A 22,872-nucleotide genomic window follows, 5' to 3' on the forward strand; every position below is an offset into this window, starting at 1 on the left:
CTGTACGATGATGATGATGAGGCTGCTGCAGTAGGGCTGCTCGATTATGAAAAAAAACATAATCACGATTATTTTGGTCAACATTGAAATCCCGATTACACGATTACTCATTGCATTTATTGAACTTGAAAAAAAGTGAAACAGATCAACAGTGAAAACCCCTAGAGCTGTGAAATTTCCCTTAATACTTTTGCCGTTTGAACATTCAGAACACAAGATAAAATAAGAGTTTAGCTGCTAAACTTTATGTGCAAAATAATAGTTTATGAGCCAAAATCATAATCACGATTACAATTTTGATTAATTGCACAGCCCTATGCTGCAGCAAAAGAAAGCTCTTTTGACTCAAATATTAAATAACCATAAACCATACAGGACCAACAGAATGACTGCAGGATCAACTCAGACCAACTGGCCAAAAACACTCTGCAAATGTCTAACCTGTCCATAAAGCCGTATGGACCATAGTCCAGCGTGAGTCCCAGGATGCTCATGTTGTCTGTGTTCAGGACTCCGTGGCAGAAACCTACACACTGCCACAGAGCCACCAGTCGAGCCGTGCGCAGCATCACCTACAAACAGGGAGAAGACGGTAATCTAACATTAGAGGGTTGTACTGTATTTCCAAAAATATCTGCAATTTCTTACTAATTAGATGAGGAAAATGTCAAAAAGTATCTATCCAGAGTTTAATGCCTAATCTCATATTGAGCATGTCACAGTGACTCAGCACAAGTCCCTGAACCATCCACAGCAGCTTAACAGGATAAGAGGATCCAAATGTTCTTGGCTTCAAACTGTAAGGTCAGGTCTTGAATTGGCTACTTACTTTGAGTAAACCTAGGAAAACATATTAGCCCTATATTCATTACCCAAGTGCAATTTCACTGGCTCAAATTTGTATGTGTACATTTACATGGGAGAGAGTGAGCCCTGACCTCTTTGAAGAAAGCCACGTTCCTCTCCACCCTATCTGGGTGATTCTGCTGGATCTCAGGGTAAAACATCTCAATGACATAATCCATCATCTGACCTCGGATCTCATCACGTCCGTAGCTGGGACCCTGGCGGCCTGTGTGCTCGTCGGCGCGCTTGAAGATCTCAAAGGATCCAAACCTGCTCAGAGAGCGCAGAACTAAGACAAACAACTCTTGCGTTTGCCTCTCGAGAAGCTCAGACACCCACCGTAGATGGACGGGGGGACAACGTGTGCACTGACTCACCTGAGGAAGGTGGGAGCAATTCGGACGACCACAGAGCACCTCTCATGGCGAGGGTTCCCGCTGTAGTACACATCTCGTACTACCCTGCTGTCCGAGGTCACCACGGAGCCTGCTCTGGTGGTGGGAACACCCAGGAAGAACATCACCTCGCTGCACAGGAACTCTCTTATACTGGAGCGCAGGACCTTGCGCCCATCAGCTGTTCTATGGAGGACAGACTAGATAGATCGTCACAAAGAAAAAGGTACATTTTTCTGATTATCCAGATAGTTATGCTGGACAACCCACATCTAAACTGTGTAACAGTCCCTCTACTCATCTGACACTTTTCAACCACATCTGCTCTTTTAAATGATCTGTATAGCTTACATGGTGGGAACAAGGCAAATAATAGATCAGCTAGAACAGCTAGAACAGTCTGGTAAGTTCAGAAAAGTACATCACTTTACTGTAATGCAGCCTGTAAAACCAGTAAAAGACAACACTTATGTTATATCACGATATCCAAAATCTAAGACGATATCTAGTCCGATATCACGATATTGATATAATATTGATATATTGCCCAGCCCTAGTTTTTTTTTTTTTTTTTTCATACAAAGAGTTTAGGCAAAATAATATTGCTAACACAATCTGACTCAAAAAAACAACAACCCCCGGTACCTGGAAAAAGGAGTCAATCCAGCTCCTTTCACCTGAATCTCCCACCGGCCGCTCGGGTTTTCCCGCAGCAGTTTGGGATCTTGGCCGGGTGGCACCTTCACCTCCCCCAAGTAACAGGCTGCCCCGTCGCCCAGCTGCCCGGCGAACTGGCCGAACTGGTGGCCGCAGTAGCAGTGAGCTGCGGGCTCGGATCCGGGCATGACTTTGGATCCGCTAAGATACTCTGGCCCGAGCGGATCGTTCATGACTTCCTCTCCGTTGAGCCCCAGCAGCGCCAGGGCTTCGTGTGACACAGCCACGAACCGAGGCTTGGTCAGCGGCTGCGGCTTCACCAGAGAGAAACACGCTCCTTTCACCTGTCGCACCCCGGGTTCCTCGGACGAGTCCAGGGGAAGTTTCTTGAGGGCGACGTTGTCGAAGTCGAGCCGCTCCAGCGGGGAACGACTCATCGCCAGACCCATGTCAGCCATCCCGACCGTACCGAGGAGTCTGAATGCGGACACACAGGGGATAAAGATGCGTGACTGTCCCAGCCGAGGTCCTAAATAAGCCATCCAAACAGGGCCATCTGGCTATTTACACTGGCGCAGATACACTGTAGTCACTAGTCATGCTTTCATAATCCTGCAAACTACAGCGGATGTTTGCGAGACAGACTGTGTTACATCATTAATTGTCCGGAAACACGCAGTAAAGTAGGAACTATTTCGGCAGAAACTAAAATCAATGTCAAAGTAATTTAAAAAGGTTGAGATAATAACGTTATCGTCATTATTTGAATCCAAAATATACAGCTAAAGTTACATACATTATTTGAATAAAACAAAATGACCGCAGTCTAGTCCATAGGAAACTGTTGCATTAAAATCTTAGCAGCTAATGTAATGCAACAGGGTTGAGCAAAAAGAAGCAACATTTTTGAGGCAAATAGTTTACATTTACTTAAAATCTTTTAATAATTCATTACAGAAGTATAGATTTTATGTTTAGTTTGTTAACAATGATGCCACACAAGGGTATGGTGGAAACACATCTTACAGCAAATACAGGCATTCATAGTTTTCACTTGGCAATTCTTAAACACAAAATGGGAAATCAAACCTTTGGAAATGATGCTGGATTGAGACAGACACACAATGTTAAAGTTTGACTGTATTCTACTGCTGAGGGACTGAGAGGTGTGACTACATCTGTTCCCAATATCATTGCCTCTTACTGAAGCAAGACAACTGATGACTGTGTGGATGACTTGCAAGTGGTTGAATTATGTTTTTAAATAATAAGTCCCATATTAGTTCATTGGACCATTTCGAAAATTAAAGAGAGCAAATTAACTCCTTTCATATCTCTTATTAATGCACTATAATCTAATAATTCCAGTACTGCACAACAAAAAACACTTAAAATTAAGATTGTAAATACCTGGAATTTGATGGTTGGTTTATGGCCTTGCAACCATGTAAACACATTGTTGTGGCTGTTGAATTTATTGTGACATTTCCCTCATAACAAAGCTCCAGGGATGTCATCTTGCCATTTCTTTTTTTTTTTAACATATGCAATAAGATGCTCTGTACGATGGATACATGTCAGTGGTGGTAACATAAAGCCTCAGCAGAGGATGCAATCTGAGGGTCAAAGGCAGCAGTGATAGCAGTGTAAGGCTTTAGCTCCCAACTCTGACCAATCTAAACGGTCAGTTTCTTTCATAGTAGTCAAAACAAGTCCGTAACAGATTTCCATTGATGGGAATTCCACTGAGAAATCATTACAGTCAAGTTCAATAATGAATTTGAGAGAAACAATCAAATTTTTTTTTCTTCATCTAAATCCCATTTTACAATCAGACTGGCAAGTGATAATGCATATATCATAAAAGTACCAACAGCTGGTGCGCTGAACGGCAATGTTTCCGTGCGGAGGTTTTTAGAGATGTCTTTCTGTACAAGATGCATATTTTTGTGTCAAGTATGAATCCTTACTCACAGATGCAGCAATTTATAGCCAATATGTGAGGGTGCCTCATATTGGAGGTACAATCAAAGATAAATGCATTGCTCATCCTGAGGCACATTTAATCCCGTCCTGATGTATGACTGACCATAAAATGAAGTGGGTGAAGGGGCCATTTCAACTGAAGCCAAGACAACACAAACTAGACGGTCTATTTTTAGGGCAACACTATTTTATAAAACAGGCCTATCATATAATTATAGAAAGAGCGATTATTAGAAAAACTGCATGGACCATTTGGTTGTAGTATACGTAAGATGGATATAACACATTTTTGCCATTCCATTTAGTTTACCATTAGCCCTTACTACTGCAATATGAGGCACTTGTCTGTTGATGTGGGCAGGGCCGTACACATGGGAAATAATTGTGTCTTTGTGAGTTTTCAAGAATATGCATTTCAAATAGAAGATCAAGAATTAGGAAAATGGTGGTCAGCCTTCCAATTCAGACATTTCTGACATTTACCTCACACCACGAGGATCACTCCATGCACCAAGATTATTCCTAGATTATATTTATGATTAAGGAGTATTGATAGTATACTCATATTTCCCTTACATAGGCTGCATGTACAGTACAAGACTCTCTTATAAAGTGCTGGACTTTAAATGGGCCAATTACCTAAAATGCTGGCTGGCACCAAAAAAAAAAAAAGAGAGGAAGGAATAAGGGGGCACGTGACTGGAGAGGATTCCAATGATACTTGTCAAATAAGAAAACTGTCATTTAAAGCAATGGTGGGGGTAAGTCGATTCAAAAGGAATTATTGGCATTTGTTAACTTTACAAAATACATAATTTGCACAAAATATGAAAGAAAACGAAGAGTACTGTCGTGGATTCTTTGGCAGTACGGCCCTGCTGCGTCTACAGGGACATCAATACGAGGTGGGAGGCTCTTAACCCCCTGGGGTCCTTGTTAGTTCATAGTGTGGGCTGGTGAAACCTTTTCTCCAGCGTCACTCCCTGTTTTTAAGGCCATTGGTGAAAAATGCATTGTTTTAATCGATCAAAGGTCGCGTCCCTGTTGGCTTAGAGCAGGGGCTGGCCGCAGAGTCTCCAGTAAAGATTGGACTGCAGGTAAAGATAGCAGGGTTCTACCTAAACTCCCTCCAGCTCGGTAGCAGGCGTATCCCAGCATTCCCATCATGACACCCTTTAGGACGGTGCGCAACACCCAGCCAAAACGTGAGGGAGGCGCAACACTGAGGAAGAGACAGACAGACACTATTGAGCAGCTGTGGAATTGTTAAGCCACAGTTACAGTATGTTTCTATTACTGACCATCTGTAATGTATAAAACTTACCTCATGATTTCACTTATGTTGAGCTGCTTCTCCCAGTTTCTTTCTATGCCAGGGACATGACCCATCCCTACAACTCCCACTACCACAGCAGGCACTTCTATATATTTATATTTAAAAAAAAAAAAAAAGAAAAGAAAAGAGTAAAACATTTTCTGTTGCATAAACAATCAACACTTATTATATTTCTATCACTATGTAAGAAACCACAGGTTTCCTCTTGACTGAAAAAGTATGTCATGAATGTTTGCATTCTTCCCTTTTTCACAATGCATAAATTATCCAGACCAAACGCGCTGCTGAACATGGACAATATGACTCACAGAGCATGAACTCCAGTGGTCTCACCATGGATGCAAAATTTGCTTTTAAGCTCAGTGAAAATGTCCCACTCTTTCTGTGAAATTAAGTTAAAAATGTCACCCCGTTTTTTTACACAATATGACTCAGCATTTCCATCAACAGCCTCTGTTGCACTGAAACCACATTGTCATTACTGGTCGGTTAATTACGCAACAATTTTATAACCAATTTAAAAAATTTAAAAAGTACAATTCTAACAATTGTAATGTTTAATTCTTATGAGCAATGTTGAGCAAAACAACTAAATGAATTGACAAAGCAGAATTTTATGATGTGAATGAAACTATATGCATGCATCAAGCCATACTTATGAAGAACATAGAGTACTTGTCAAGGAGGAAAACAACGGAGTATTGAGCTACAAATCTACAACTAAGAACGATGGGATCGCTAGCTTATTGAACAGTATAATACGCACTCTGGGCATTACGGGGGGCCTCCACACAGCGTGTAGCCTGGCGGAGCGTGTGCGTGAGGTAGATGTCTCTTTCAGCCACGATGGTCTGGTGAAGAGCAGGAAACTCGCCGATCATCTCGGACATGGTTTGCTCCAGCAGGTCCTTCTGTTTGCACTTCTCTACGTCCTCTTTACTAAAAACATGAAACACAGTCCAACACAAACGCTGGTGGTCAACATAGGAAGTGGAAGACATTTTTGGTTTGCTGTTCACACAGTATTTTGGTGATGACAGTATAAAGTAAAGAATGAGGAACAAAGTAAACATTTTTTGCATGCAGCATGCATGCAGCATGCATGATCCCCCCCCCCACCCCCAAATCCCTTTATGCAGAAAGCTTCCAGTCAGAATTCACAGACATCGGCAGTAGGGTTGCACGATATTAACAAAATGTGATATTGCGATATCGTTATGAATATTGCGATATCGATATAAATTTAGATATTTTTAAACCTATGTCAAATGTTACGGGAAAACGCATCGAAATAGATTCATAACAAATAAAACAAGTGTTCTTACAACACAAGGTTTATTTCAACTGACTGTCATATTGGGCTGGTCCAACATGAATAAATAAATAAGGACCATGTCTACAGAACAGGACATGTTTTACTGGTTGGACAGTATAAAATAAATAAAGAGAACAGGACACAACTTTTCTTTCGCTTCTCTGATTCGTTCCGTTTTGTTGTCTCTATCTATTTCTTCACTTACACTGTCACTCTGTCGAAATATGCACACGCGTGGTACGCTCCATAGGGTTAGTCACGTAGTGGTCCCGTGCGCTGACGTGTTCTAACATGTGCAAGTGGTACGGTAACTGGCCAATGAAATGATGATCATTACAGCGTTCCAAGCGGGCTCTAAATCAAACACAACTGAGCCACACAGCCAACGGACGGGACGCAGCGCTCCACAAAATAAACTAAATATTGCATACTTATCACGACACTTTCGATATAATATTGTGCAACGTGATATCACGATAACGATATTGAGTCGATATATCATGCACCCCTAATCAGCAGTTAAAAAAAAAATTGGCAGAGTTGCACGTACTCTGTAAAATGTGTGCGGGCGCACGTTCCCTAGTTCTACACAGAACACGCAGATAGACAGCAAGCCATGATGCTCACACATATAATTAGGAGGCATTTTCTTCCAGGCAAAAATTGCTCATAGCTAAATATTTGCTACCGATAACACAGTTCCCCCAAATTTCACAATTCTTCAATATCTAGCATTTACATTTTAACTCCCTTTTTATAATTTTGCTAAGGCACGCCCATCATGTGGATCACTTCGGGACATATAAATATAGTATAGAACATTTCTGTTCTTTTTTAAACAGCAGTGTCTGATAATAGATATACAGTGAGGAAAATAAGTATTTGAACACCCTGCTATTTTGCAAGTTCCCCCACTTAGAAATACAAATAAATAGTTAAAAAATCATACATTGTGATTTCTGGATTTTTTTTTTTAGATTATGTCTCTCACAGTGGACATGCACCTCCGATGACAATTTCAGACCCCTCCATGATTTCTAAGTGGGAGAACTTGCAAAATAGCAGGGTGTTCAAATACTTACTTTCCTCACTGTATATAGAAAGACAGGATGACGACGCTGTGTGGTATGACAAAAAGGGACGAAGGTGAGCTTATACCTGATTGGGTCTGACAGAAAGCAGAGACCCCACGCCAGACGGGCCTTCTGCCACAGACTGAGAGCTGCGATGGCCCTCTTGAACGTCACGGGGATCGGCCTGTCCCCAAGGTGAAATTTACAGAACGGCACTCGGCCAGCCTGTGTGGAAAAAAAAAAATTACAGAAATCAAATGGAACACAAAAAACTGAAACCTACCGTTTCTTTATTTTATTATATATACACACACGTGTATTTAAATATATTGTGTATGTTTCACCTCTTTGAAGGCCTCCCTAAACTCTCCTCCAGGAGCCATGCCCAGCTGTTCTGTGATGTGAGCTGAAACTTTGAGCAGGAGAATCTGCATGAGGCCAGACATCAGCCCATTCTGACAAACACAGGGGACACAAATAAGCTTTTACACAAACCCAGATACAAAGATAGATAGATAATACAGATATAATAGATAATACATAGATGCATTCGGTGGTCTTTTCATGTAAGCGTGTTCTTAAATAAACTGATAGTAGTACACAAGTCCCTTCAGTTTCTTCCCATTATAGGATAACAGTGGGTTCAAATTCCAAAACATCATTACCGCCTCATTCAGAGCATATAGGCCTTTCTCCATTTTTATCTGCCCTTGCTGTTTTTCACACTACTGCCACTGTTCATTCTGAAAGCCTGACCTGTTTGATGGCCTGCTGAACCTTATCCAGGTTGATGTCTTTGGCTTCCCTCAGCAGTGTATTCTCGTCCATCTTCAGCATAGACACCCTGTACTGGCACAGCTCCACCACCACCACATCTGGCTGCACAGCGCGGATCGTCTGTGTGAGGCAGAGAAAGAGCAATGGGTATGTTAAATAACAGACAGAGACAGAATAAGAGAGCATAACAGGGTAAGAAAGAGAGAAATAGCAAATGAGCAGTGAGGGAGGAAGTAAAAACAAAAAAATCAATATGAAAAAAAAAAAAAGAGGAATGCCAAACTAATTACAGTATATACAGGCGGGCCAACTAATCTTCAAGGTGCTACTCCACATTCACGGAGTTACTCCATTATTTTACTGACAATTCACAGCATATCACATTTTAAAAGAGCGTAACGCGGCATAGCGTACTGTACAAATCTTGTCGTTAATTCTCATTGGCTCACCGTGGCCACATCCTTTTTGCTGCTGTCACTGAAGTGGGCAGTGCCAACCAGGTATAGGATGCTGCCGTCAGGGGCAGTGAGAATGCTCACTGTCTCTGGGAGCTCAGGAGACGCCTGGCGGCGCTGGGATCTTAACTGCCACAGCAGCTCCATTGCTTCACCATCCGCTACACAGGAACAACAGAGGCAGAATATTACAAGAGGACAACTATAGTGTTTGAGGAATATATCGAGTATAAATAAAGGTTGAATGAATGAATGAATGTCCTAAAAGTATTCTATGTTCGTTATCTTATATGATATATAAAGAAAGGATATATTTTAATTTAGCAATTTTGTATAGTTTTATATTTTTTCTTTAAAGCATTAGCTATAATTAGAACAATTTCCATCCCAGTCCTTTTAACACAAGCAGCATATCTGCTAATGATGGAGGAGAGTTAAGTTACAGCTGTTTAGGAAACTTTAGACTAAGGAACTAAGGACTAAGTCTAAGGACTACATGCACACCAGAAAGGTCCTAGCATACAATAGCTTTTTATATACGGTCTGTGATCTGGAAAAAATGCACAAAAAAAGTCTAGTAGACTATTAGTCAAGACAGTATCAAAGAAATTAGGACACGTATATGTTTCTGGAAAAACTGCATTTTGAAAGTACGATGTGTTATTTTATGTGACGATAATCTACCATTGCTTCAGTAAAAAAAGTAGCAAGTCTCTGCATTTGTTTCATTATTGTGTCATGCACATTTACTATTCAAAGTAGAAATGACAATGAACAGGCTGCTGCCATGAACTGTCAGGTTGATAAACTATCTAGTCTCTGACTAATTTGTTTTAAAATATGTTATATAATATATGACATTTTGAATAACAGAGACATGATATGGCAAACAGTCACTTAAAATTAAAAATGTATAACACAATCTTTCTGATGAAGTACAACAACTTACAGAGCCCTGGAGGTAGACAAGGCAGTTCCTCTTCTGAAGGGTCCTCTGATGGGCCGACTGACTCATCCTGTCAGACATCAAGATAGCAAACAATATTTTAGGGCATGTTTACATTAGGGCAAATTGAAGAGATTTCTGTCCAGTCTAGCCAGTTTGAGAAAGACGGGCTGATTGCACATAATTAGGTAACTGCTCAGGGCAAGTTAAAATTGCAATGGTTGAAAAACTATTTAAGCAACAGAATAACATGTGTTTTTACACGGACTACATCATACTAAAACAGCTGTTCAGTGTGTCCTCTCTTACCCCAGTGTGAGCAGGACATCTGGCAAAACATCAGTAAAAAAACATCTCCTCCCTCCCTCTCTCTCTCTCTCTCTCTCTCTCTCTCTCTCTCTCCCACAAAAACACAAGGATTGTAAGTGTTACAAACCTCTGAATTGTTGTCTTGATCCATGTTTGAAGCACTGAAAGCTGCGTGTGGCAAAGAGCAGGAAGACATGCGTTACCGCTGAGCAGTGAGACGTTCACGGACTCACAGCTAGCTGGGCTACAGTAAGTTACATCCTACTGACTGCTGACGTTGCTTTACGGTTAAACGCAGCGAGAAATTGTAACGCTGTAACGTTAACGTTAATGGTAAAAGTGGTGACTGTCACTGATTTATTAGTAAATTAAAGAGTTAACGTTTCCTCCGACGAAGCCACCATTACGACAAAAGGTTAATGTTAATAACACAAGAGGTTAGCACAGTTAAAGAAGCAGTGACTTGCCGGGGGGCAGTTTACTATAGCTAACGTTACTTCCAGGTATTTACTGGAACTGGAGGACTCATCGGTTTGGCTAGCTACCCGGATGATGCTAATCAGGCTAATGTAACGTTAGGCTAGCAAGTCCGGGTAAGAATTTCGTCAAATCATATACGTTGAAACAGAACAATTTCACAACAGATGCTGCCATTACCAAGTACAAGATAGTTGGTCATATACACGATAGTTGTTTAAAAAGAAATATCAACAACTTACTGTGCAAGTCAGTCCGTAGCTACGTCAGTATGCTCCTCGCCCGTACAGCATTACTAGTGTTCGGCTGAATCTGACAGCCGCAGTGCATTCTGGTACATGTAGTCATTGATTGTTGGGACGCGCACATAATTTTTTTTATTTTTTATAGTGAAAATGTTTTTAAATACTTTCCATTATAACATTTGACACAGTACAATCAAAGTCTAGAGTCTTTTCTCTACGTTTTCCACCAGCATTTAGACTGTCACAGATTTACCGTCTCAATGTTAAAATCAGTTGTAAGCAGTGCTGTGTTCCAACATATAACATGCTCTCTCTCTCACACACACACACACACACACACACACACGCACACACACGCACGCACGCACGCACACACACACACACACACACACACACACACACACACACACACACACACACACACACACACACACACACACTCGTACTACAAGTCTTAAAGTGCGATGCATTTAGTGTGCTTGAGCAGTTTAACAAGGGGATTCTGAGCCAACCTGTGTCATGACAATGGATCATTTGTTATTTCCACCAAACGATAATTGGATGCTTGAAGTGGGGGAAATTGCTGTCTCTCATCACAAGTATGCTTATTGGATGCCACAGAAAAAAAGATGAGTGTAGTATGCAAACTGTAGGTCTACCTAATATTGTAGGAAAGCCCCTGCCAACAGCACTAATGTAGATGTCATTTTGCTGTGTAAATCAGTGAAGGTAGTTTCTTTATTAAAGTTCCTGTATAATCATGTAGGCTATGCAGTAGGGCTGCACGATTATGGCCGAAATGATAATCACGATTATTTTGATCAATATTGAGATCACGATTACCACGATTATTCATTGATTTTAGGAACAAAATATTTTTATTGCACTTTCACATTTAAATAAACAGAGCACCGCTTTCACTTCCATGGTGTGCTACATTCGTGCTAATGTACAAATCTTTGCATCAAAATAAGTACTGTTATAAATAAGTACTATTTGGATACTCGCTCATTGAGTAGGTGTTATATATATATAGTAGTAGGTGTTATATATATATGAATAACAGAATCCTTCAAAATAATACCGTTATTTCTAAATGCAAAGATGCGTGTTGCAGCGCATTGTTTCCATTTCAGCTCAGTGTGAGTATTTACTGTCATTTACACTGACACACTGCAGCATGCCGTCCATCCCAGCAAAGAACGGAGAAATGTCTGTCGAGTTATAGCCGAGCAGTCTGATGTGTGTAGAGGTCTGTGTTGTTATTCTATAGCAGCCTGGTGTCGTTTACAGGCGATTTAACAGTGATCGGCCGTGTGTAATGCCACTGCTGGCGGGGCACTGTCTGACTGAGTCCTTCCAGAGTCAAGCTGTTAGTTTAGGAAGCACTTGATTTGATATGCAGCGGAATCTTTTAATGAGCGGAGCATGTATTTAAAAAGTCAATATCGACCAGCAGTCGATTCATTTCATTTAAGCCAAAATCGTGATCGCGATTAATGTTCAATTAATTGTGCAGCCCTAGGCCTATGCATCTGCAAGAAATGCATATGGAGAGGTCGTGGTAGGCACCCATCCCCTTGTCCACTCACTCGTTCCCTGTGAAAAGTACTTACATGTCTTAAATGCTTGGTTTCTATTGCAAATAACTAAGACCAACTATTCTAACTATGAAATCCTTCAAAGCAGATGTTGGCACAATGTGAGACAGGGCAGAACTACTGAAAGAAATTTAGATTGTGTCGGAGACAGCAGATGGCAATCAAAAGCTTAGTCATCACGTAATAAACCTTCAAGGGAGTAAGGATTTAACATCTACTCATCACTTCATTCACTTCACATCACAGCACTCCCACAAGAAGCCAGCAGAACACAAAAGTTACATACTTTACCAGTGAGACCAGCTCCATTCATCACATTAGAGCTGCTTTTATAGTCTTCAAGAAGAAAACACCCACATCACTGCATTTCTATCATAGATATATAGACATATCTGACAGTTTCTTTGAGCAATATTGTAGTTGCATGTCATCTCCCAACACCACCCTTTCATTGTAGCCTTTTCCGTCCCTTTATATAATACGCCAATTTACCTATTAAATAATGCCGTGCAAATATAGTGGAGTCAAGATCTGATACACGTTCCTAATCAACGGTGAAATGGCAATGATAAAGCCATGAAACGTGTGTCATATTTTAAACACCCCACAAACACTGAGTCATATACAGTGTCTATACATGTATAGTGTTCTGTGAAATATGATGCTGTAAGCACATACATTATTGCCACAATTATATTGTGATCTTTTGCATATTAATTGTGCAGATCTCAACTGTATTGCATGAGCTACCTTTCTATTTGGCTATTGGGATAAAGGGACTAAGCGTTATCATACATGTTTAAAATACATTTTGCTTGAAGCTATAATGCAGTCTTCTTTGCAGATATGCATCTCTAAGGTGTGGGTCATTTTTTTTTTTTTTTTTTTTTTTTGGAAAGCTCACTGATCTTTCATTGCTGCTCATCTTTTCTTTTCAAGCCTTCTTCATATAGCTGTATGACCCTGCACTGTAGCACCCTGTTGAATTAAATCACTGCTGGTTTCATTGGAGGGTGTTTAGCTGTACACAGTCATCCTGAGACATGAATGTGACATCATTTCCGACAGCAATGCTCTTGTCAACATTATGAAATACACAAACGTTTGTCTTATCCTTAATTTTCCCATCTAAAAGTTCAGCCATTTAGCCTTTTACGACTACTAGAGTTCCATGTCATGTCCTCACTGTCCAATCCACCCATCACAGAAGTGTGTGAGTTCATTTAAAGAGCAGAGGTGGCTGTTGATAGAAGGTGATCGACATGGTGGTCATGTGAGTGTAGTGTCAGGGAGAAGAAATCTCGGTTGGCGTCCCTCTTCTTCTCTTCCTTTAACATTCCCCAGCAGCGATGAGCTCCCCGGGTCTCTCTGCCAGTCTGTCCCTGCGGTGTTCTTCATCCTCTTCTTCCTCAAAAAGAGTGTGATGTATACTCAGCAGCTGGTGTGTAGGGGCTCTGGTCAGGGGTGGTGGCTGACGCTCAGGGTTTTCCGTCTGGGTAGGAGGCTCCCTTGGAGAAGGAGGAGGAGGAGGAGAGGACTTGGGACTGAGTGCGTCCTCACTGGAAGGAGGGTTAGGGCTCACACCATTCACGTAAGTAGTGGTGGGCAGGGTCACCGTAGAAAAGGCAGTGTTGGTGGATTGTGGAGAGCAAATCTTAGTTTCTGAAGAGACAAAAACAAAATACCAGACAGGGTAGAGAGGAGATAGTCAAAGTCTCAAATGGAAATGTAAGAGTATGAAAACAATCCCATCTTCTATACTTTTTCAAAGGTCAGCACTGTTTGCACGATAAGACTGATTGGCCATCATGGAAGGTAGCATTAGCAATATTCATGCAGATGTGGTTGCAGGCTAATGCAAGGTACATCTAGATGAGATGGTGAAATCGATCCCTGAACCAGAAAGTGCAAGAGTCTGAACGAAATATCAGGCTTACCTGTAATGGCACCAGACACATGAACGACAGTGTGTGTGCCTTCGAGGTACACTGTATCCATGTTGTGCTTTGAGGGAAGAGGCTCTGCGGTTGTGGCCTCCACCTTGGGCTTACGAATGGTCAGCATGTATGGGTGGACGTCCAGAGAGAAGTTGCGAGTGTGCTTTTTCTCCATCCCACTCAAATCTACGATTGAAAATCAAAAGTCTGACTTAAAAGAAGGAAGAACATAACGTAAAAAAAGCAGTACATCCAAGTTAGTATGTTTAAACAACTGCCTGCTGGAAACAACGCTGTGACTATGAACCAAAACAGTAAAGCGATGGGCTGTAAAACCAAAACAATTAACTGAAAGATGAAAAAAAGACAATACTATATAGTTATCAGCCAATACTGCTGATGACTATCTGTGGGTTTGGCTCTACGAGCAATCCCTTTCACATAACACATTTTCACGTCATTTGATCAATTGTTAATATAGTAATATTAATTAGCACAGGTTTAAAAGGGCTGTACTTGATATTCAAAATAAAAAGCATTCTGGGATTGCCTCTACACACGACTCTCACAGATCAATCCCCAACTTGTCAAATACAGACGCCTCTGATACAGACACACAAGGCCCTCACATGCACAACACACGCATAGAGGGAGTGTGACTTCATTCTCTGCTCAGGACGCCATTACTCCACTATGTCTTTACATAGCAAATTGTTGTTTACTGCTATATTAATGTGCTGAATATCGAGTGCAGCTCCTTTAAATGAAAACGTTCACATGTTCATAGTACTGCATACTTTTTATTGCAGGATATTGTGTGCTCTTGGTATCCAGAAGTGGTGCGGTGAAGCTGTCTGCTAGTGCCTTTCGTCTGACTGGTTTGGGTTTTTCAGGCTTGGCGTTATTTTCCACACGTGTCTGGGTAAGAGGTTCCTTTACAAAAGACAGAAAACACAAAGACAGGTCATTATATCACAGCTTAAAGGTGCTGTAGGCAGGATTGTGAAGATCCAGGACTTAGCCAAAGAATTTGAACATCGACAACTTCTCAGTCCCTCCCGCCTTTCTGCTAAAGCCCAAAACGGTCTCCTAAGCCCATCCCCCCACAAGGGAGAATGAATGCGTGTGCATGAGCAGTGATTGACACGCAGTTAGACACCCCCCCTGGCCCTGATTGGTGCATCTGAACAGGGAGCGGTGGATTTTTGCAAATTGCACTACAGGCTAGAGGAGCTGGATTTTTTTCTAAATTACCTGCTTCATGTAGTTCTACTGGAACATAGGGTCAGTTTCAGCAAATATGACAGAAAGTTAGTTTTATAAGTCTTACCTACTGCATCTTTAAACTTCAGCTGCGGACCACTTCCTGAGCCCTTATTATGAGTATGAGTTGGAAACACTTTGAACAGACACACAGCCAGTCCATGTTTATTTGAACTGCTGTTCTCCAGTGAACAACGTATTGTAGTAAGTATTATTCTGTTTCTAGAGGACAGCAGGTTTAGATTGTTTTCCCTCCTGCTGTCATTGATGCTGAATGAATGTTGATGAATTACAAATGGAGCCATGGCAATAGTTCTCAGGCAGCTGCCTTACCTTAAACGGCTGAGGAAGAGGATTTGAGCTTGGGATCCATTTCATCTTCTTGCGGGGCCGTTTGATGACCAGCGGCTCCCCAGCCATCTCGCCCACTCCAAGATCAGAGGGGTCCATGTGGGCATCAATTGTTTGTATCCCAGAGTCCCTCACAGTGGGTGTAGCGTCATGATTGGACTGTGCAAGCGCAGCCAGCAGCTGCCTGACCACATTGTCATACATGAGGTCACTCTCATTGGTGATGAAGTCCAGCCGGTTGAGCGACTTGATGTGGTCCCTGTTCTCGTTGCAGAACATAGCCAGGATGTTGATGTCGCAGAACTGAGACTTCTGCCAGCGTCGCCGCGTTTTAATACCAACTTTGTGTAGTTTGTCAAATACAAAGTTGGACTTGCGCACCACAAACAAGTGCAGCAAATTAATCAGGATGATGAGGTTCATGGTGCAGAGCAGAGCGATATCTACTGCTGCCATGATGCGCTGCAGCTGCACAGCAGGCAGCTTACAGTTGACCCTGAGCTTCAGCTCTTGATAGCTGCTAGTGTCTGGTGGCTCACCCAGCGCACAGGTGAACTCATTCTGCCTCTGGCGGGCATAGTAGGCGCTCAGGTAGGAAATGGGGATGGAACTGAGGCAGACAATAGCCAGGTGGCGTCCCAGGTAAAGCTTAGCCAGAAAGTTACTTTGGCCTCGTCTCTCCAAATATTTCTCAAACAGGTTCTGCTCTGGGCTTTTCTCCTTCTCTGCGTTCTCTATGATCTCCCTCCTCTCTCGCTCAGTTATGCCAGGTCCTTTGGATTGGATCTGCTTCTCGATCTTTGGGGCTCTGCCCTCAGCGGCTCGATGATAGCAGTTATCAATCTCTTGAAGCAAGAAATTGAGCTCTGAAGTGAGCCGTGTAGAGGCAAGGAACTCCCAGCCCAAAGCAGGAATGTACATGATTCCAGCAAAGGCCAGCAGGGCATAGGGTAGGAACTTGTGTTCAAATAATGAAGGCCAAAGGTGAGACTCCAGACCAGGTGCAGCGTCCCGCAGCTCTGTCCAGCAGTAGCCTCTTGCATACAGCGCCTGATCTCTGGTGAAGTTGTGTGGTGTGTAACAGTATATGGACTCCTCTGAGGAAAGTACAGATAGAAAGAATCAGCCCAAACGTGACTTTAACAAGTTGGATGATTATATATCATAATATAAATTAAGTATATTAGCTGACAGAAGAATGCTACAGTGCTACATTCAAGGTCTTATTTTTAGAATTCCACTCATCACTCCAAATAGCTAAAACATTTTGCTCTTGAATTGTATTGGCAAGACGTGACAATGTGAAAACATGCAAGGTCAGACAAACAGACGGGTTTTTAACAAATTCCCCAGTTTAACAATTGTATCTAATCCCCTTATATAAAAGTGAAAGAAGGTAAACATACCTGAAATATCTGCATGTGCACACAACTACAGTGGGTACAATGAGTCAAAATGTGACCATTCTGTAGCTCTGCATAGTGCCACAGATGTTTAAAACAGACTTAACTTTAGTTCTCAACTTCATTTCACTTCTAAATAGTGCTGGAGATAATAATATGGTTAAACTTAGGGTTTGATATTCCCTCTTAGTTATTGTAGTACATGCAAATTCAATCACACATTCACATTTTTCTAGGGAATATATTGCATGTAATCTGCTTCATTTGTATAAGCGTCCACAGTGCCTCTGATAACACTCACACTGCTTTTTGAAATGATGATCTGCCTCTATCATATCGGCTCAGATAAAGAAAGTGAGAGCGCTCCTTCCTGTCAAAGTTGTTCACTATCAGTTCTATCTGGTTCAGGGCTGCAGCAAGTCTACTTTTAATCTTTTGAACTAAGTGCAGTGACATCTGATATCACACATGGTTTTAATGAACTTTATCACGTGTATTAAAAGTCATTTTCAAAAGTCAGCATATATAACGTTACAGTATGTTTCTGGTAATAGAGAATATATAGGATATGTGCAATGACATTACTTTGTTTCAGTCACAGAGGGCAGGATGCTGAGTCATCCAAAAAGGATTTGGCAAAGCCCTGAATATCTTTGTAAACTTCCAGTGAGGGAATACTAAAGTACTTGTCTGAACACCCACATCTTTCTGCTGCTAAAGTTAAACGCTCAGTCCCAGATGGTTGATGCTGCTATGCAGAGAGCCTGACTCAGCAGTGGACTAACATCTCTCCCGTCACACCCAGCCTTCTAACCTCCCTCCTCCCCTTCCTATCTCCAGTTGCTATCTAGCTTTTCTTGCTCTTTCTAGCCCTTTCCAGCCCTGTCTCTGTCTGCTCCTTTCGATGCATTTGTCAATGCTCCTTTTCCTTCCTTGCCTAATCTCCTACTTACATCTCTTCTTATAACTGTCTGTCACAAAAGACACAAAAACACAGCATGGCTATCTTAAACTTTACTGGGGTAACGGCTGCTGTTGTAACTTAGACACCCTCGCTTTGGCAGTTTCCTATGGCAATTAACGCCCTCTTGTGGCAGAACTCTTACCTGCAAAGTTCCTCGTGAAGACTAGGGTGACCAGCAGGATGGGGATGATGACCGTCCCTATAGTGACAACACGATCAAAGGGCAGCTCCAGTTTGAGCTGCACCATGAGGCCAGCCAGTAACCCGCCCCTCTCATCCTGAGAGGAGCCGGGCAGGATCAGCTCCTTCAGCTTCTCGCCGGCGAGTAAAGCCGTAGCCATGTCTAGGTTTTGATCGAGGATGTTCTGCATCCGGAACACAAAGGGCACACACTACCACCTCCCTCTGGACTGGAGGGGAGGCCAGACACTCCCTGCTGAAGTTAAAACCTCCTCAACACTGTGTGATACACACATACACTCGCACACAGGCACACACACACATACAGCAATGTGTGGCCGAGTTCAGCCCCTGTCACCATACGTGGGAAAGCAGCGGGTCATACTGTGGAAGTCTGTGTTCTTCGGAGCTTTGGATTTTCTACAGTTTCCCACAGCTCTTCTCTTTTAGAAGAACAGGCATAACGTTCAGAAGCACACTTCTCGCTCGGCCTCTTGGGTGTGCATCCCTATGTTTCGCTCCATTTCTACAGTGCCTGGCCTCAGTCCACACTGTCTGTGTGGCAGGTTGAGGAATGAGCTGAGTTCAGGAGGTGTCCTTGCGATCCCCAGGAAGAGTGATTGCTGGCTGAAGAGTTGTTACGTGAGCTTCGGTAAGGAGAAGCTCTGACCAATCCTGTCCTGAAAGAAAAGATTAACCCAGTTAGGGTGGTACACTATTTGCATTTAAAAAAAAAAATAAAAAATCCAGTGAGGTAGAATATGCCATTTCTATGTACAACAGAAAATTAGTGCGACCATCTTTCAAAGGAGCCGTATAGTGTAAATTTGTAGTGTCTCACACCTTCCTCAGGAAAGCTCTCTGTTCCAATCCATTGTCCTCTATAGTGCAGTCAAGTGGCTGAGGACGACTAATCCTCGCTCCGTGAACAGTGGAGCGTGGGAATGTGGTCACATCTGAGGGGGTATTTGCCGTTGATCAAGCAAGGACACTCAAAGGCAAATGTATTCTCTGGGGGGGTATGCTAACCGGAAATTGATAAAAACTGAATTTATTGAGCAAAAAAACAAATTTAACACTGACTCTGCTTTTTCCACAATTCATCCACTGACCCTCTCTGTACTCCTGGTGGTCATTATCTCCGTGGAACAGTGTGTTCCCACTGGAATGTCAGGTGAACCCACACGTGTCAGGGGGATGTGAGTGTGTGTGTGTGTGTGTGTGCATGTGTGAGTGTGTATGCATGTATGCATGAGCATGCATTATGCTTGTGCAGTATTTGTGTAGGGTGGAATCTGCTCCTGCCGCATGCTCATTTCACTTGAAGGTTACGTGATTGTCCTCGGTGAGGAGTGTAAATACATCAACCTTTCCCATCAACAATCCTTAACCTCTCACTCTCCTTCCCCTTTTACTTTCTCTCGCCATTACTGTAGTCCTTCTGCCCTTCCTCTCACTTTCTTCTAATTATGCAAAAACACAGCTCATCTATGAAATCCTTAAAAGCCAAGCCCTCTAATCCAGGGACCGAAAGTGTACTTAATATCTCGGGGAGTGGAACTTTGAGATGTGGTTTCATTAGTACAGGGGACACTAAGCGTGCTCTCACCCGCATGTTGAGAAAGATCATAAGGAGAGGATTTCTATGAAATAAGAATGATTAAAAGCAGCATGTGTTAAAGGACCAGTGTGTAGGATTTTGTTGGAACTAGCGGTGAGGTTGCAGATTGTAAATTGTAACCAACTGTATACCCTTTCCCTCAGCCCTCCCTTTCCAAGTGTGTAGTAAAACCTACGGTGGCTTTCAGGTTATGTAAAAACACAAAAGGCCCTCTCTAGAGCCGGTGTTTGGTTTGTCCGTTCTGGGCTACTGTAGAATGGCAAACATGGCTGGCTCCTTGGAAGAATTGATGAAGGCCTCATTCTGAGCTAATGAAAACACAACAATTCTTAATTCCAGGTGATTATACACTAATGAAAACATAATTATGGAGATTTGATTCCATTTTTGCCAATAGATCCCCTAAATCCTAAACACTGATCATTTGATGCTGACATCATGCAGTGATTGGAGTTATACCTGAGAAAGAGAACACGATGTCCCTTATGGGAAACCATAACATACAGTACAGATTTGACACTGCTCTGTCTACATACTGCCTGGTGACAGTGAAGATAACTTTATCCACATCTTCAAACTGCCCTAAAGGAAGAGAGGATATACACTTTGCATAATTTAAAGTTGCAGCATCCCATTTTAAGTGCTGGATTAGAGGCTGCACTGATGTCTGTAAGCCATTGGAACTGCAGTCCAACAGATAATGCCCTTCAGTTGGGCGATGCTGCCAGTGTTTAGAGAGACAATAGGCCCTTTTTACAGCAGTCCTTTTGACATGTCATTGCAGGGTAAACACAGGTGAAATTGACCAAATGGTCTCAGATTATGATCCCATTCGATTTAGTAAATTCCAGTGAGCTAGCATGCTAGCTCATACCACAGCTCTGGCCCACCTGACTGGAACAGGGCTATAATTAATGTTATTAATCACGCCTGTGTTTGCCCTGCAATGACATGTCGAAATGGCTTCTGTAAAAACGGCCTATCCCACATTCTTTGGCTACAGCATCCTGCTCCCCATTCATGCATTATGAATTAGATGATGGCTGAAGAGGGAAGAACTTTCAGTGCGCATGGATCTGAAACTTAATCTCAGGCAGCCAGTAAACAAATCTGACCAGATAACTATGGCAGACCAATGATACATTTTTAGAAAGATACAACTTTATGCTAATTGTGAAACAGAAAAAAAAAAACACACCATAAAGTAGCCTATCCTCACTGTTTTCTCACTTTTGACTGATCAGTAAGTCCCTATGGAAATACTGCAGGAACATTTCACCAGAGGATCATCATGTCCTAGTTAGCCCGTGTTGAGCTAGGAGTCTGTGAGTCCAGCACGCTGGGAGAATCACAACCAGGAGGACCACACTTCCACCAGGCATTACATTGCAGTGGATTGCAGCTGCCTGTAGATGACGAGCCGTTTCAGCACCGGAGCGGCGGATAGCTCCCGAATAGCCAGGGACGAGCTGCTAAACATCAAGTGATAAGAGTGTGTGCGCTGCTCTGTGTCTGTGTGTGTTGAGTGTGCATGAGAGAAGAGGAGATCCTGCTGCCGGAGTCTCTTAAGATGCTCAATGCCTGCTTCACCTGCCCACACTGGAAAGACTAGCACCAGAAAAGCAACACTCACTCTGTGGTGCTAACAAACGAGCCATGTGCATGCATTGGGGGAAATGATAAAAAATCCACTCACCATGTCTTGCTGCATCTTCCAGCACGGTAAGAGTTAATCTGCAGTGCGGGCGAGCAGTTATACATGTATCCGGTTTGTTCCGCCTTTTCCCCCTAGCTCCCCTCCCTCCAAGCCGCTCCTCTCTCCCTTCCCTGCCCCGCCTCTTCCTCAGGAACAAGGCATGAGATAACGCATTAAGATTCTCTAGTTCATCGCATCACCATAAATGCGATCGAGATTCACGTTCACACGGACAGGTGGTGTGTGTGAGCGGAGATGCTGAAAGACACATTTAATTACGCTGCAGAAATCGATATATCCCACACATTCTATAATCATTTTCCTATATGAACATTAGTGTTACAGTGATATAATTGGATAATAACATGACTATAATCTTTGGATATTAAAATCACTTTTGAGACTAAGGAATTCGATTTGGCTATATAGTGTTGTTGAGTAAACGGGCTACCACTATTCAAATCCGCTGGTTATTCACTCTACAACCTAACTAGGCACCGGCCCTCTTATTAATAGGTGTATCCAGGCTGACCATCATCTATGAGTGTGGGACTGGCAAAGACACTTGCAAACCAGGAAAGGTTAAGATTTGCGTCATTCAAAGTCATTGAGTATGACGAGTTAGTAGAGAGTAGATTAAAGCCTTCCATGGAGGAGCCATCATTTAACTGCATGGGCTACTTGTATTTTAAGATATGCCTCTATCTATGTGAAGATTGTTACAAGATATAGTTTCTAGAAAGATTTTTCAGGGAAGCGCAATAAATGAATGGCTTTATATAGCCTATTGTAACACTCTATTAATAGTGCTCTTGCAGAGTGACACAGATTTCCGTTTTAATTTAACAGTACATCACTGCAGAGCAGGAGCAGTTGTAGCTTACAGCAGTTTGTTCCTCCAGCAACCTCGTGCTCTCTGTTGGGATTCTTGTGGCAACAAGGCGATGTGAGCGCGCGATGCTGGCGCGCTCTCGATGTTCTTCAGCCGGACCGAGCTACAAGTCAGTTTTTCCTCAAGCCGGTTTCCGCCGGTTTGAGA

At 42.4% G+C, this 22,872-nt stretch overlaps 3 protein-coding genes across 4 annotated transcripts in view; all 3 read right to left on the reverse strand.

The window, feature by feature from the left end:
* selenoo1 (selenoprotein O1) overlaps positions 1 to 2,697 on the reverse strand; it is an 8,743-nt gene extending 6,046 nt beyond the window's left edge. The window contains exons 1-4 of the mRNA XM_031283195.2: positions 1,887 to 2,697; positions 1,224 to 1,427; positions 939 to 1,116; positions 442 to 572 (exon numbers count right to left, since the gene is read on the reverse strand). Coding sequence (XP_031139055.1) covers positions 442 to 572; positions 939 to 1,116; positions 1,224 to 1,427; positions 1,887 to 2,440 — 1,067 coding nt within the window. The 5' untranslated portion in view covers positions 2,441 to 2,697. The remainder of the gene's footprint in view (positions 1 to 441; positions 573 to 938; positions 1,117 to 1,223; positions 1,428 to 1,886) is intronic.
* A 726-nt stretch (positions 2,698 to 3,423) lies between these two features.
* Positions 3,424 to 10,920, reverse strand: trabd (TraB domain containing). The gene is made up of 10 exons (XM_031283198.2): positions 10,815 to 10,920; positions 10,223 to 10,263; positions 9,790 to 9,856; positions 8,835 to 9,001; positions 8,365 to 8,505; positions 7,953 to 8,063; positions 7,694 to 7,833; positions 5,987 to 6,159; positions 5,209 to 5,305; positions 3,424 to 5,106 (listed from the first exon to the last, which is right to left on the reverse strand). The coding sequence occupies exons 2-10, from the start codon at positions 10,244 to 10,246 to the stop codon at positions 4,911 to 4,913; spliced, it is 1,116 nt and encodes a 371-aa protein (XP_031139058.1). The 5' UTR covers positions 10,247 to 10,263; positions 10,815 to 10,920; the 3' UTR covers positions 3,424 to 4,910.
* Positions 10,921 to 13,307: 2,387 nt separating this feature from the next.
* panx2 (pannexin 2) lies at positions 13,308 to 21,935 on the reverse strand. 2 transcript variants are annotated; one of them, XM_031283196.2, is made up of 6 exons: positions 21,834 to 21,935; positions 18,479 to 19,196; positions 15,952 to 17,066; positions 15,153 to 15,288; positions 14,356 to 14,541; positions 13,308 to 14,080 (listed from the first exon to the last, which is right to left on the reverse strand). In XM_031283196.2, exons 2-6 carry the CDS (start codon positions 18,705 to 18,707, stop codon positions 13,749 to 13,751), a joined length of 1,998 nt encoding a protein of 665 aa, XP_031139056.1. In that variant the 5' UTR covers positions 18,708 to 19,196; positions 21,834 to 21,935; the 3' UTR covers positions 13,308 to 13,748. The 2 variants fall into 2 exon arrangements, with proteins under 2 accessions (XP_031139056.1, XP_031139057.1); XM_031283197.2 differs by lacking the exon at positions 21,834 to 21,935 and adding an exon at positions 19,360 to 20,468.
* Between the last annotated feature and the right edge of the window lie 937 nt (positions 21,936 to 22,872).

This window comes from Sander lucioperca, chromosome 7 (assembly GCF_008315115.2).
Source record: "Sander lucioperca isolate FBNREF2018 chromosome 7, SLUC_FBN_1.2, whole genome shotgun sequence".
Taxonomy (NCBI): domain Eukaryota; kingdom Metazoa; phylum Chordata; class Actinopteri; order Perciformes; family Percidae; genus Sander; species Sander lucioperca.